We start from the raw sequence: 16,956 nt of genomic DNA, 5'->3' as shown, positions 1-16,956 counted from the left end.
AAGGAAAATTAATTATCGGTGATATTTGATCATTCACGGCGGATTTACTTCTTTCCTTTTAACTATCCACCTTACCAAAAAAGAGAAAATACCAAACCCAAACTAGACAAAGATCAGCATGTCATAAGCAATGTTGATCAGAAATTGCACTGCATACAGTAAGAAAAAATCAGCCTCGGCTTTTATTAAGAAATGGTAGTAAATGGTATGATTAATATTAATTTGCTTCTTTAGAAAAAGAGAACATGGGAAACCCTTTAGATTGCAAATACAAAAGGGGGAAAACCAATAGCAGCGGCCTCAAACTTCACAACCATATACCAATCAACCTTATTCCAAGCTACATCCCAACATTAGATAACATAAAACCTACACCACGGACTATGCATAACAAGAGGAAGAGGATCCTTGTTTTAGTTTCTTCAAGCTTGGGTAGAAGCCATGTGGGCAATCAAGTCGATTACACGCGAGCTGCGAAAGCAGAGAGACTGTCAGTAGGACTCCAAATGGAAGCAACAAACAAAAATGGATTTTCAACTTGTGATTATTTATTTGAGTCGATTTTTTTTTCTCAATCCCCCCAAAACCCAAGTTAACATATGGCGTGGCTGACAGGTCTAACCTAACAATTTTTGTTGACACTACAGAAGCCAGGGAGAGAGAGAGAGAGAGAGAGAGAGAGGATTAAAAGAGTGGAATTACCTGTAACCCCATTCGTTGTCGTACCATGAGACGAGCTTAACAAAGTTTGGATTCAGAGCAATCCCAGCCTTTGCATCAAATATGCTTGACCTGAAAGAGTGAACCCAAATACCAAAATCTTAGAGAAAGCACAAAAAAGGAATTTGCACCATGCTAGCAATGAAAATCTTGCTTCCATTCATTCAATCTCAAAAGGAAAAACACATCTGTTGAATGAATTTCAAGTTAAATACAAGAGGATAAATTACACTTCAAACAGATATCCATGCAACTAAAAATCCCACAACCTAAACCTAATAAAATGCTGAAGGAATATCAAATATAAGTCTGAAGCAAAGATGGCAATCCTAACCTTTTATCACCCACAAAATCTGTAGACACCACATCATCTTCAGTGTAACCCAAGATCCCCTTGAGACGGCCCTCAGCCTCCTCCCTGCGGATCACAAAACAGTGGACAAAGAAAATGAGAAAAAAGAAATGGAAACTATTTAATTACGCCGAGCACATAAAAGGGTTTCCCTCACATACTTGATAACAGCTTTGATCTGTTCATAGGTGGCAGCCTTCTCCAACCTAACAGTTAGGTCAACAACCGAAACATCGACAGTGGGAACACGGAAAGACATTCCGGTCAATTTACCATTCAGCGCAGGCAGCACCTTTCCAACAGCCTGCGTGAAAATGAAAATAAAATACTAATTATTCAAGCTGCACAATTTTGGCAGTGCGACTGGCTGACTGCAACTTGCTTTAATTTTTCGAATAAAATTGAACATTAAGAAAACCCAAAATATAAAATAATTGCTGCGAACGAAAAATGCATTTTAATAACTATACCTTGGCAGCCCCAGTGCTGCTAGGAATAATGTTGGAAGCAGCAGCCCTTCCACCTCTCCAGTCCTTGTTTGATGGACCATCAACAGTCTTCTGTGTAGCTGATAAGTAAATCATTGAAGATATTAGCAACTTCAATGAACAAGAAGACCAGGGAGTTGTATATAGCCAAAAACTCACCAGTGATGGAGTGGACAGTTGTCATTAGACCCTCCACGATTCCAAATCTGTCATTAATAACCTAGAATAACAACAGACCGAGGATAAGCATTTCCTTAATAATTCTGGAACTCAAACAAGTGGATAAAACAAATCCTATGTTGGGGATCTTAGAATTTAGACTCTGAATTTGTATTTGTGTACATTTGAAGAAAACGCGATATGATATGAAGTGTATCGAATTACATCCAAATTCATATTAATCCCAAAGTCTATCCTCCAACATAACATAATATAAATTGTATAATGAAACTGAAACAACCTTGGCCAAGGGAGCAAGACAGTTGGTAGTGCAGCTAGCATTAGAAACAATATTAATGTTTGGCTTGTACTCCTTCTCATTGACGCCAACGACAAACATAGGGGCATCCTTACTTGGGGCAGAAATTACAACCTTCTTCGCACCAGCCTGATCACACGACCAACTCAGCACATAAACAAGGGTGAACTTAAAAATTGAAACGAGTGTGAGACCCACAAATTGAAACATCTTATAACTTCCTTCATGTGGCTCAGGCTTAGTGTGATGGGTAAAAATATAAGCTTTTAAAAAGGAAAAAAGTTAATTTAGGTTTCTGTGAGAAATTGTTTGATCCGCCTGTATGAGAAATAGAAGCTATCCAAAAAATGCATGCATAATTAATTGATCCGAGTGCTTGGGTAAAAAAAAAAAGTATAATGTCCGAAATATTTAAAATAACTAAAATAGGTATGTCATTTTTAAAATAGATATATAGCTATTGTATAAATAATATTTTATGTTTGAGAAATCTAGGGACACTCGTGGGATAAACTAATATGCTAAGAAAAAAAAACAAACTTTTAAAAGTTAAGATAGATTTATAGAATAATTCGTATTAGAAAAAAGTCAACTTTTTGAAGTTGAAATAAATGTCATAGAAGAATATATTCTAAGCCATTTACAACCATGTGGTGTGACAATACACCCAAGAATTCCTCCCAAAGTTTCTCCACGGGTAAAATTAGTTCCTCTCATTTTGGTAAGATAGGAAAAACCAGATCCAATACGGTCAAATCAAATCACTCAAGAGACAATCACTGATTTAAATAACATAGTGTACAAGAAACCAAACCTTCAAATGGGCAGCGGCCTTGTCCTTGTCTGTGAACACTCCAGTGGACTCCACCACAAACTCCGCCCCACTCTTACCCCATGGGATCTCCTCTGGGTTCCTGACAAAACCCCAATCACAGTCAAACCCCTCGATTCAACAACTACTTCCCAGAAAGCATGTCGAGCAAATGGAGGCATAGTGTTTACGGTTTTTTTACAGTTTGTGAATACCTGAAGCCAAAAACAGCGACCGCCTTCTCCCCGAAGAGAAGGGTCTTGGAGTCCTTCACCTTAACGTCACCGTGCTTCCAGCTTCCGTGTACGGTGTCGTATTTGAACATGTATGTCTGCATCATTCGTCATTCATCAATTCACCATACGTGGTATTAAGAAGCAACACGTGTGTTGTGCGGTGGTGCGATAAACTTATAAAAAATAACAATGGCGTTAGTACCATATAGTCAGCGGTGATGAATGGATCATTAACGGCGACAAGCTCCACATCATTCCTCTGGAGGGCGATCCTTGCAACCAAGCGACCGATCCTTCCAAATCCTGAAAACAACATCATACTTTCAGGAAGAAATGAACTGGAAAAACACATGCATCGAACACGTATGAAACTCGAGAAATGAGATCAGACTAAACTCAAGAAGAGACCAAAACAGAATAGAACAACCACCCACCGTTGATTCCGATCTTAATCTTCCCGCTAGAACCTGCATCCGGAAAACACAAAATCAATCACAGAAAAAAGATTGAAATGGAGAAAATTAGAGACCATCAGACGATGCAGAACAACCGAATAATAAAATAATATAAACGTGGAAAGAGGAGATTACCCATATGATTCAAAAGAGTGTGAGAAATGAGACTGGAAATGCTGAAGTCGAGAACTTTGAAGGTGATCAGAAAGACGCAGAGCACTAATGAGGAGAGAAGACAGGACTAAAGGAGTATTTAAAGGGGAAAAACCGGGGCGAGTGTGTTTAGGGGGGAAGGCGAAACCGGTGGGTGGTGGTCACGTGAGCGGTTTTCTTGGGCAAGAAGAAAGAAATGGAATTTTGTTTGTCAAAACCACGGAGCCGAGCCGCTGGATTACACAATTTACACAGGAAGCTGTGTGAATTGGGAATGCTGGTTTGTCGTGGCGCCCAAACCGATCTTGGGTGAGCTATTCATCATTTTCCACGTGGCAATAAAGGAGAGGATGACACATAAACATATTATAGTCACTAATTGAAATACGAAAACAATTATGTTTGAAAATTGGAGATTCATATAGCATCTTTTTCATTTTTTTTTATTATTAGATATGTGACAAATTGGTTCTACATTCATTAATGTAAAAAAAAATTTATTTTCAATAAATATATAATTAAGGAAACAAACACACAGATACATGGAAAGCAGGTCGCTGTATAATTTCTTATGCAGATTGTATAGAAGTTCCACAAACCATAAACATATTATCTAATCATGTAAACTCATAGCTCTTCAGCTCTTCTTCTTTCTTTTAATTTTTTTTATTTTATTTTTATATATTTATTGTGTATGCACGTATAACCTTAGGATGTGATTTTACAATAATTTTAATTAGACAATATCAATTAATCAAACTAAATTAATAATTTTTATAAACATTTTAAATAAAATATATGGTATTCATTTTTAAAAACTATTTTTGACATCAAAAAATTTTAGGTGATATTTTAAGTCCCATTGATTATTAAATGTCAATTCAAAGCTTTAATATGATATCTCAAATAAATAATTATGCTTCAATTCAGTTTTCTAAAATTTTAGTTTGATTAGTAGTTTAATTGTCTGGTTTAATTAATCAAACTGCAATTATCCCTAATCAGGATAATTTAATATTTTCTCGAAGCAAGTTAGATTTATATTCAACCTAAACATTAAAAATCCATGCCACTTAACTCTTTATTATTGTTAATAATAAAAAATTACCAGATTTGTTGAAGTCTAAAGAAGGCATGGCGTTTAAGGGTTGGATTCTTAGGAAAATCTGTGGTTGAATTTTCCTTGCATGAGATTGCGATTCTTAATTTTTTTTTTTTTTTTTCCCGGAATATTCCATTTGATTGGGTAGTCCAAGCTTCTAGAGTGGGTGTATTTTTTAGACATTTCAACTCATGGTAGTCCAAAAAAGAGAAAAAAAAAACATAAAACAAAAACAAAACACATTCAATATTCCAAACATTTTTAAATTTCATATTTGGACAATTCTTAATGTAATAAAATTGCATAAATTCAGAAACTTAAATTTAAAGTTTTGTAAATTTAAATAAAAATGATATAATTTTGTGTTTTTTTATTTTTGTTTAAATCTATACTATTCAAATTTGAAACCAAAGCCCTAAATTTTCAAATATAAAATTGATATGTGATAGTTACGTAAATCTATCATTACATTAAGATGGGATTTGAAAATCTATTTTGGAGTTTGAATTTGAACATGTAATATGTAAAAATTATAGTGTTTGGGAATGTGGATTTCGAACCTTACATTTAGATTTTGACAGATTTAGACACATTTCAAAACAATTTTGCATTAAATTTTATCTAAATCTAATAGAAATCAAAATGCTTGACCTTTCCAAAAATAATGTAAGAACCCGAATCATGATAAATGGGTTTAAATAAATAAGAGAGGGGTAAATTGGTATTTGAACAGGCTTCGTCAACGAGGTCAGAGTTCGTCGACGAAGGCCTTGTATCTCTTGTCAATGAAGTTTAGAGGCTCGTCGAAGAGGAGAAGCCGAGGGATTTCGAAAAACCAGAGATCCCAAACTCGTCGACGAGGTCTTGGTCTCATCGACGAGAAGACTATAGAGCCTCGTTGACGAGGACGCAATTCGTCGACGAGAAGTGGCCGGATCAAAGGGTTATAAATAGAAATTTTCATTACTTCTCAACTAAGAAAACTAAATCTTATCTCTCTCTCTCTCTCTCTCTATATAGAACTCTCTAGATTTCTTCGTTGTTTGTCGCTACAATCGCGAATTTGAAGTTACCACGAGGATCGTGGAAGGATTCTCTACAAGTTCTATGGATCGGAATCCCGTTTCAGAGATTTTCGAGTTTTAGCGTAAAATCGAGGTAAGGTTCGATTTTCAATTCGAATTTGGTAGTTTTGTAGAGAATAGTGTTGTGAGTATCTTCTGTATTGTGATTTGTAGGTTTTGGAACTTAGTTCGCTGTTTAGGGACCTTAAAGTTCAGGATTTTCTATTTAGGAAAAGGTAAAGGGAATTGTGTTTATATCGGTTATTTTTGAAATCAAACTCGGTGGAACTGTGGTTCACAGTCCTGTGTGTGCTTTGGCTACTCATTTGGGGGAATCTAACGGGAAAAACTATGAGTGTTTCATGATTACAGTTTTGGGGAAAAGGGAGCGATGAGCTGCATCCCTGGTTTTGTTGAAAACTAAATGTATATGTTGATTTATACTGTGTTATAGGGATGGTCATACCTTGACTTGTTTAAACTGTATGTGTTTAGAAAACCATGATTTTAGATTACCAAATGGGTGTGGTTTGTTTGGTTATATGAGCATGCATGTGTGTGTGATTGGTTTAAATGTTAGTAGGAACGCGGTTCCGAATTGTTCTAGGTATTAAGAGTGTCCGGCTTTATATCCGAGGGCATATGAAATCGCCCGCCATAAGTTGGCAGAGGTCCGGCTTTATATCCGAGGGCGTGAGCCTATTCTGGCAGATCAGGCCGAAGGGTATGGATCCACCTATTTAGCGTCGGTACGATGCCATAGGAGTCGGGGACTAGCCATGTGCTGGTGGCGCCGTGTTCGCGGGTTGGCTACAGGCCAACGCCGTATGTCGCGAGCCAACTTCGGGCCAATGGGTGTGACGACACCGGGATTGTTGATCATGTGTGTGTGTGTGTACGTATATGCAATGTTGTGAAATTAGTACTAGAACTGCATTTAACTGCGTGTATGTTGTATCATGATAACACTCAAATGTCACACACCGATATAACATATGTTCTTCCTTACTGAGAGGTGTCTCACCCCTACTGTACATACATTTTTACAAGTCCTTCGAGTAACCGGAACTAGCATCGTGGTGTAGGGAGCGTAGTGGCCGGTGTACTGTGGGTAGCACTTGGGTAAGTGTTAGTACTTGTATTTTGTGGGTCGTCATTTTGAGATGTTTTGGGCACCCAGTTGTACGTTATTTGATGGGACCTTGATTCTATCCTTGTGTAGACTCTGGTATGGTACTGTATGTGTATAGAATGACCGTATTTTCGCTGTGTATATTTTGTTGTGTTTGGATGTGTATAGGGTACCTGGAAACCCCACGAGGTCGAACCCTCATTTTGTTCTGTATCTTGGATGTTTTGTGTGATATAGGCACTAGTTGGTTTACATTTTCACCCCTGGGTCCCATTTTCGAGTTTGGGGCATGACAGCTTGGTATCGGAGATAACCAGGTTGTTAGGTTTTGTAGACTTGGTTAGGATTGGCTGTGAGTACATACTAGAGTATAGGATGTTGGAGATGGGTAAAGTTGGTCGAGGTTTGTTCGGTTACTAGACCGGGATTTGTTGACAGTATTCCGTGTTTTTCCTAGGATGACGATTCTAGTAAAAGTAGGGCAGATCATTGATGACTTTCGTGTCGGTGTGATAGGACAGACCTGGACCTGGCAGGGAGTAGTTAACACGATTAGTTTAGATCATTATGTTAACAGTATGTGTTATAGGGATACTGATAGATTCCTATTGTGCTATAGAATGGAAACCAAAGATAATGACCTGGGAAGTGGTTTCGAGGAAATTGCGAGTGATGAGTCTCCTTCTGTGCCTCAAGGTTTGACGAGGCAGGTGTTACGGCAGATCAGGCAGAGTGTGAGGATACGCGGGCACTCTCCTACTACTACGGGGTGCACCATTGAGAGATTCACACGCATGCATCCTCCAACGTTCTCTGGGGGACCTGACCCAACGATAGCAGAGGATTAGGTGGAAAAGACTGAGAGGATCTTGGAGGTCCTGCACTGCACGGATAGGTAGTGAGTACTTTATGCTACCTTCCAGCTATCTGGGGAGGTGGGTCGATGGTGGACTGCAGTGAATCTGTTGGAGAAGCAGCGAGGCGGTCCTGACGAGATGTCATAGAGCCATTTCAAGGAGGTGTTCTTCGATAGATACTTCCCGGCTTCTGTACGTGATGCGAAGGTGGATGAGTTTTCTGCTTTGACTCAGGGGAGTATGACGGTGCAGGGGTATGCAGCTCAGTATATAGAGCTGTCCCGGTTTGCGCCGTGTTTGATCTTGAGCGAGTATGAGAAGACTCGGAGGTTCGAGAAGGGCTTGAGGAAGGATATCCGCAGACTAGTGAGTATGCTTCAGATCCATGAGTTCTCGGTGTTGGTAGACAAAGTCACGGTGATTGAGACCGGTATCCAAAAGGACGAGGTGGATCAAGAATCGAGGAAGAGGATAGTACCTTCTGGTTCTCAGGCAGGATCTCATCAGGGATCGTGGAAGAAAAGGAACAAGGGCTCGGGTTACTGCCAGAATACCGAGTGCCAAAATTTTCAGATGACCCAGACTAGTGGACGTTGTACTAGATGCCACAGATGGCACGAGGGTGAGTGTCGGTCATTTGTGGGTAACTGCTACAACTGTGGCCAGTTAGGTCACATGTTTCGTGATTATCATGCACGGAAGCGAGACGTGTCTGCATCTAGTGTGAACCAGAAAAGTAACCAGATACCTCGTGTAACGACCTCAAATTCCTTAACATAAAATGTAACATATTAAATGGAAAAGTCGACCCGAACCCGTGGGTAACGGGGACGCATGTCAATTACAGCGGAAACCTAAGCAGCAGTAAGCATAAAATCTAATTCATCCATCCATAAAGCATAATACCAAAGTTTACTACAACATCATCAAACTGTGTTTATATACATCCTCATAAACATCAAAATAACTCTAGAATCAAATACAAAATAATTCTGATCCTAGTACAAAATCTTACCCTCCTAACGAAGTAATATTACTGACTCAACGGTGGCCACGACCCACCGATCACTCAGGGTCTCCTAAAAAATTAATTAATGTTAGGGGTGAGACACATCTCAGGAAGGAAAAATAAACTAAATACAGTTGTGTGGCAACATGAACATTTAATGCAATTATACATATACAGTACATTTCATATATCTGTAGGCATTTATCATATCATACTGAATAGTCATATACTTTCATAATTATTAATAAATCATAACGTACATAAAACATCTGTTATAACTGATAATACTGAAAATATACCTAGGAAGAATAGCTAGCTAATGTCATGTATTACCCCCCATGACGGGTTGTACAGCTCGAAGGCGGGACCCGACAATGGCTGGCCGACCACTGCTGAGTCAAATATGTTTGTAAGTACGATGGGCCCGTCGCACCCTGGTCCGGACTACCAGGTGGACGTCTACAACTCTACACTGAAAGCCACATTGACTATCCATCTCCCACCCCCTTGTGAGGTGGTTAGCATAAGTCTGAACATAGATATCTGATCTATAATTAGTTACGATACCGAACTCCTAAACTGAACTAAACTAACATTCAGGTTCTGATAACGTATATAAATAATCATATAGCATCTTTCATAATTACATAAATATGGCCTTGAGCCTAATATTTCATATATCACGGCCTTGCACCGAACATTTCATAAATTACGGTCTTGTGCCGAACATTTCATAAATTATGGCCTTGCGCCGAACATTTCATAAATTACGGCCTTGTGCCGAATATATCATAAATTACGGCCTTGCGCCGAACATATCATAGTATCATTCTGAAAATAAATCATTTGTCATGTATTTCAACATTGTAATGTACTGTACTCTTTCATAATTTCTTAAAACATATTCCCTTTATATATTTATCTTATCATGATATTCTTCCATGTAAAATAATATTCATGCCACACATTTGTTGTATAAAAACCATGCATTGTATTCTAAAATCATAGTTTCTGGCATCTCATACATATATATATATATATATATATATATATATATATATATATATTTCAACATAGTAACAGTATTTTTCCCAAACATAAATTTCCTTTGTAATATACAGATATAATATATGCTTTTCCTAAAAATAACTTTTCTCATAAATAACAATAATTTGCAAGAAAGTAACTACTTTAGTTTATTCTCTTACCTGACTACTGAGAAAGCCCCTAAAATATCCTGATCTAACCCCCGTAGGATTTCCTGATCAATACCTTGAAACTGAAAACTCTCAGTATTAAACTTCAGTATTTCTACGTGTATATCATTTCCTATAACTGTCGTAAGACCAAATTTGGCTTAAAAAGTCTTACCTCAACTTAGGGATGATTTTCAACTTGCTTTCACCAACGATCCACTCCTGCAGATTTGGAGAGAACTTCCCTAGGAGCGTCATGGTGACTTCAGATTGTTGATCCGGCGTAAATTTGGCCCAAAATCGATGAGAGAGAGAGAGAGAGAGAGAGGGCCGAAGGGGAGAGAGAGAGAGAGAGGAAAGTTTGCTTAGATATGAATTAAAGAAAATTCGAATTTTTGTATATATATATAATTGGATTCGTCGATGAATCCTTCATTAATTTTGTCGACGAAATTCAGTCCTCGTCGACGAAATTCAGTCTGCTCAAAACCTCTCTTGGTCTCAAAACCTCTCTTGGTATTCCTTCGTCGACGAAATTCAGTCTTCGTTGACGAATTCTGTTAAGCCCTCTTCGACGAAGTTGACTTCCTCCTTCTATTACTGTTTTTATTTTCCTTCCTCTTTATTATTTAAATTCCATTTTTTTTATTCAGGTTGTCACACCTCGGGGGACCATTTAGACGATTACAGCTCCGGCAAGAGTATATTCCCTTACTCCAGCGGTGTTTATGGATTTGATGAACAGAGTTTTCCATGAGTACCTGGACCAGTGCGTGGTAGTGTTCATTGACAATATTCTGGTATACTCGAGGAGTTCGGAAGAGCATGAGGACCATTTGATATTAGTATTACAGACTCTACGGGAGAAGAAGTTGTATGCTAAGCTAAAGAAATGTGAATTCTGGTTGAGTCAAATTGCATTCTTAGGCCATGTGGTGACTGGGGATGGTATATCAGTTGATCCTAGCAAGATTGAAGCAGTGGTCACCTAGGTGAGGCTGAAGAATGTGCAGGAGGTTCGGAGTTTTCTAAGACTGTCGGGTTATTATTGTTAGTTCCTAAAGGGGTTTTCTAAATTGTCTGAACCTCTGACTCGATTGACCGGGAAGGAAGTGCAGTTTGAGTGAACCAGTGATTGCGAGCAGTGCTTTCAGGAGTTGAAGCATCGGCTGGTTATCGCTCAAGTGTTAACCATTCCTTCGAGGGATGGTGGGTTTGTGATTTATAGCGACGCGTCTCTGAAGGGTTTGGGATGCGTGCTTATGCAGTAGGGTAAGGTAGTAGCATATGCTTCTCACCAACTGAAGGAATATGAGAAGAATTACCCTACCCATGATCTAGAGTTGGCTGCTGTTGTATATGCACTAAAGATCTAACGACACTATCTATATGGTGTGCAGTGTGAGATCTTTACCGACCATAAGAGCCTTAGGTATTTCTTCACGCAAAAGGAGTTGAATATGAGGCAGAGATGGTGGCTTGAGTTGTTTAAGGACTACGATTGCACGATTAGTTACCACCCGGGGAAGGCTAATGTGGTGGCTGATGCGCTGAGTCGAAAGGCAGGACCTGCGGCTGTATCTGCAGTTGTAGCTCAGCATCGCATCAGATGGGATATGGAGAGCTTGGGTATTGAGTTGGTATCCAAGGATCATCGGGCTTTCCTTGCTAGCTTGGTGATCCAGCCAACTTTGTTTGAGCGTATTAAAGCCGCGTAGGCTAGTGATGTAGAGTTAGCTGAGATTATGGGAAAGGTACAGCAGGGACTAGCTACAAAATTTAACATCTCTGAAGGAGGTGTGTTGAGTTTTGGGACCAAGCTATGTGTTCCGAACGATGATGAGATTAGAAGGACGATTCTAGAGGAAGCACATCGTTCTTTGTATATGGTACATCCTGGTAGTACAAAGATGTATCGAGACTTACGTGAGACCTTTAGGTGGTCTGGTATGAAGAGGCAGATTGCTCAGTTCGTGAAACAGTGTCTGACGTGTCAGCATGTGAAAGCTGAACATCAGAGGCTAGCAAGCCCGTTGTAGTCTTTGTCTATTTTGGTGTGAAAATGGGAGCATATTTCCATGGATTTTGTGACCGGATTGCCGCCAGCACTTCACGGGCAGAATGCTATTTGGGTGATCGTGGATAGATTGACGAAATCTGCTCATTTCATACCGATGAAGGTTGGCTATCCTCTGAGTAGGTTAGTAGATATGTATGTGTATGAGGTTGTGATAATGCACGGGGTACCGGTGTCCATTGTGTCAGATCAAGATCCAAGGTTTACTTCTCAATTTTGGATGAGCTTGCAGGAGGCACTGGGGAGGAAGCTTACTTTCAAATAGCATTCCACCCCCAGACTGATGGACAATCGGAGAGGATGATACAGATCTTGGAAGATATGTTGCGAGCTTGTGTGTTAGACTTTGGTGGAAGCTGGATACAGTTTATGCCACTCGTAGAGTTCGCTTATAATAACAGCTTCCAGGCTAGTATCGGGATGGCACCGTTCGAGGCTTTGTATGGTCGGAGGTGTCGATCTCCTCTGTGTTGGGATGAGGTTGGTGAACGTCAAGTGTCAGGACCTGAACTTGTGCAGCAAGCATCTGAGAACGTGTGTAACAACACGAATTTTTTAAATGAAATTTAAATAATAAGAAACGGGAAATGGAAACCAGAAACAGAAGGAGGCCGTAGACTTCGTTGACGAACACAGGGCTTCATCGATGAGAAAATACCGAGAGAGGTTTTGAGGCAGCCTGAATTTCATCGACGAATACATGGTCTCGTCGACGAAGGTCGGGCTCGTCAACGAAATCCTGTTTTATAAGAATGAAAAATCCGGGAGAAATATCATTTTTTTACGAAGCCTCTCTCTCTCCTCTCTCTACGGTTCTCTCTCCCTTATCTCCACGTTTCCGGCCCCACCAGTCGTCAAATCGAAGATTCGAAGTCACCACGACGCTCTTGGCGAAGTTCTCTCCAAATCTGCTGGAGCGGATCGTGGGAGAAAGCTAGTTGGAAATCATCCCAAAGTTGAGGTAAGGCTTTTTAAGCCATATTTGGTCTTGCGCTAGTTAGAAGAAATGTTGTGCGCATGAAAATACTGAAATTTAATACTAGAGGTTTTCAGTTTCGGAGTATTGGTCAGGAAACCCCTCAGGTGTTAAACTTGAATGCTTTTAGGTGAAAACTTTCTACTCAATATGCAGATTTTTGACAGTTGAGGAAAATATTGTATGCTTAGAAATACTGAACTTTAATTCTGGGATTTTTCATTTTCAGGGTGTTGAGTTAGGAACCCTACGGGTGCGAGGAAATTTTATTAAGGGCTTTCCAGGAATCAGGTAAGGGGATAAACTAAACTAGTATTGTTTTGGAAAATGTTTATATATATATATATATATAGTTATCATTTGATTTATGGAAAATGTATATGATTATATATATATGTCTTATATTTGTAAAATACTGTGAAAATGATCGTATGTTGAATATGTGGAAAATCTACTGTGTGGCATGAGTAAAAATGTTGTGAAATGCTGTTTTCTGGGAATGTGGATGAGATGGATTTTTATGATGGAAAATCGGCGTACGGGCCGAGATGTTTTTGTATATATATATATGTGGATATGTTTACCGGCGTACGGGCCGTGCTATGTGATTTGCCGGCGTATGGGCAGTGCTATGTGATTTGCCAGCGTATGGGTTGTGCTATGTGATTATTGTTTGCCAACGTACGAGCTGTGCTATGTGTAGCTGGCGTAGAGCCGAGCTATGATAAAATGTGAAATACCGGCGTATGGGCCGATGATTTTTATGATACATGTATATATGTGAAATGATATGATTAATGTGAAAATAAATGAAATGAGATATTTATGTATCACGGTTTCAGTATATGTATATGATATCAGAACCTGGTTGGCTTGGTTTAGGCTAGCACTTGCACGATACCGTTGTAATGTGTTCATAATCCTCGTGATCATGATATCTGTGTTAACGCCGCTGTACGGAGTGGTGTGAGATTGGATGGTCGATGTGGTTATTTTCGAGAAGTGTGCTGTTATCGCCCCTGGTGTACGGACGAGTCTGGATAGACCCATCGGACCTACAGACTAGACTATTGACTTGACAGTGGTCGGCCAACTATTGTCAGGTCCCGCCTTCGGGCCACACAACCCAGTTATGTGGGGGTAATACATGACAATAGCCAGCTAACCTACCAGGATTGTTTTATGTTATTATTATTATTATGACATGAGTTGAAATATGTTATGAAAATGCAGTATGTTTTGCCATGTTGATTTATATATATATATATATATATATGTTTTCCCAGATTTGATGAAACAGTACTAAATGTGTTATATATGATATATGTTGAGCACGAATTACTCATGTTGCCACACACTAGTATTAGTTTATTTCGCTTACTGAGAGGTGTCTCACCCCTGAATCTTATACATTTTTCAGGAGCCCCTGATAGGAGAGCGGGAAAAGCCCCGCTGATTTAAAGTAGTATTTGCCCTTTTGGAAGGGTAAGTTTTTGGTAGGGACAGTTAGGATTTTAAGGGAATTGTCCCTAGATTTATTTTTGTGTTGTATATACTGAGAGTTAGTGGTTGTAGTACTCTGGTATATGTTATGCACATTATGATGAGATGTATATGATTTTATACTTTCTGCTGCATAGGCTTCTGCTGTATGTTTTGTTATATCCCTGGTACCCACGGGTTTAGGTGGAGGGTGACCTGCTGAGCTGGATTGTGGGATATGTAGTATTAATCTTATGATGTTGATAAAAAAAAATATGAAAAATGAGCAGGTCGTGACAGCTTGGTATCAGAGCCTAGGTTGCTAGATTCTGTAGACTTTAGAGTGTAGTAGAAACAATACCAGAGTTTAGGAAATGATTTGAGGTTGTTCTATAGTCTAGTGGCAGGACTTCCGTGGTAGTTTCTGTACTTTTCCTAGGGTGACGATTTCAGGAAAACCATAGTAAGCTATTGTCGGGTTGTGTTCCTAGAATGTAGAACTGGGGATTAGAAATGAGATAGGAATGTTGAGATAAGTGGTGAGGATAAGTGGGTAAACTATAAGGATAGAAGTTCTAAGTCGTGTTTGTTGTTTCAGGATGGATCCAGAGGGAGGAAATAGTGCCATGCGAGTGGCAGTGATGGTGGAGGACCATCAGGTGCAGTTGGGACCGACTCTGATGCGGTATTACGTAGCGTGGCTCAACAGGTTATGGCTGAGATCGCTAGGAGCTCGAGGGAGCAGAGTGGTCCATCTGCAGGCCATGGATGCACCATAGAGAAGTTCACGAAGATGAATCCTCCAGCATTCTCAGGCGGAGTTGATCCTGTAGCCGCCGAGAACTGGATGCAAGAGATTGAGAAGATCTTGGCTGTACTACAGTGTACTGAGGAACAGAGGGTCCTCTTTGCCACCTATAGATTGACAGGAGAGGCTGAGAGGTGGTGGACTGTGGTGAGACTATTGGAGCAACAGAAGGTGACTCAGATAGCTATGACATGGGATCAGTTTAAAGATATGTTCTTTGATAGATATTTTCCAGCTACGGTCAGGGAGGCTAAGGTAGAGGAGTTCCTGAGTCTGAAGCAGGGATAGTTATCCATCCAGCAGTATGCAGCACGTTTTATCGAACTCTCTCGTTTCGCCCCGTATATTGTTCCTGATGAGGTAAGGAAGGCGAGACAGTTTGAGAGAGGTTTGAGGCGGAGTATATTCAAGCAGGTGGTGGTGCTACGGATCCAGGACTTTGCTGAGTTAGTCGATAGGGCGGCTTTGGCAGAGATTGGGGAGCGTCTTGATGTAGAGGAATAGGGACAGAAGAAGAGATCTGCATCTATCGGCTACCAGCAGGGTCAAAGACTGGGCCAGTGGAGGAGAGGTAATCATGGCAGAGGACATAAACAGGAGACGGGAGGTGCAAACAGGGCAAGGTCCTCCAGTCTGTCAGACTTGTGGTAGGAGGCACTGGGGGGAGTGCCAAACTAGTGGTATAGTGTGCTACCGTTGTGGTATATCGAGGCACATGGTGCGAGACTGTCCTACCCCATCAGATGCAGTTCCAGTGTGTCATTGTTGTGGTAAACCGAGGCATATGGTACGAGACTGCCCTACACCACTAGATGCAGTTCCAGCTCCTAGACCATATCGAGGAGGTTATCAGGCACCACGTGGGGGCCAGCAGAGGAATACGGCTCCAGCCAAGGTGTTTACCTTGACGCCGGATGAGGCTGAGACGACAGGTGACGTGGTGACAGGTATGGTGATTATGCTTTCTTTTAAAGTTATTGCATTATTTGATTCAGGAGCTACACACTCGTTTGTGTCTTCGGGGTGTATTAAATTATGTGGAGCTGAAACACAGTCATTAGGAGTTGAATTGTTGGTATCTACGCCGACCGGATCAATAGTGAGGTGTAGTAGGGTACTCCGCGATTGTCTAGTAGAGATTTAGGGGAAAATATTGTCTGCTGATTTGATATTGTTAGACATGCATGGGTTCGATGTTATATTCGACATGGATTGGCTAGCGGCTAATTTTACCAGCATAGATTGCCGTGCACAAGAGGTGATATTCAAATCTCCGGGGAAAGCGGAATTCAAGTTCGTAGGGTCGTGAGTGCAATCCTCGCCTCAGCTAGTTTCAGTTGTGCAGGCTAGGAGACTACTGTTGAATGGTTGTCAGGGGTTTGTGGCTGTTGTGAAAGAGATGTCAGGGAATGAGTTGAAACTTGCTAGCATGCCGGTAGTAAGGGAGTTTACAGATGTTTTCCCGAATGAGTTACCGGGCTTGCCACTCGATCGTGAGGTAGATTTCTCTATTGATCTACCTTCCGATACAGTGCCGATTTCTAAAGTACCGTACCGGAT

At 40.2% G+C, this 16,956-nt stretch overlaps 1 protein-coding gene across 1 annotated transcript; it reads right to left on the bottom strand.

Annotated features, from left to right (window-relative positions):
* Positions 1-159: 159 nt before the first annotated feature.
* LOC131144699 (glyceraldehyde-3-phosphate dehydrogenase 2, cytosolic-like) lies at positions 160-3,903 on the bottom strand. The gene is made up of 12 exons (XM_058093511.1): positions 3,676-3,903; positions 3,520-3,552; positions 3,288-3,388; positions 3,065-3,180; positions 2,853-2,952; positions 2,021-2,167; positions 1,720-1,780; positions 1,543-1,640; positions 1,234-1,376; positions 1,055-1,138; positions 703-792; positions 160-471 (listed from the first exon to the last, which is right to left on the bottom strand). The coding sequence occupies exons 1-12, from the start codon at positions 3,677-3,679 to the stop codon at positions 423-425; spliced, it is 1,026 nt and encodes a 341-aa protein (XP_057949494.1). The 5' UTR covers positions 3,680-3,903; the 3' UTR covers positions 160-422.
* Positions 3,904-16,956: the final 13,053 nt, after the last annotated feature.

The sequence above is a fragment of the Malania oleifera genome, chromosome 12 (genome assembly GCF_029873635.1).
Source record: "Malania oleifera isolate guangnan ecotype guangnan chromosome 12, ASM2987363v1, whole genome shotgun sequence".
Classification (NCBI taxonomy): domain Eukaryota; kingdom Viridiplantae; phylum Streptophyta; class Magnoliopsida; order Santalales; family Ximeniaceae; genus Malania; species Malania oleifera.
This window is presented reverse-complemented; position numbering and strand designations above follow the sequence as displayed.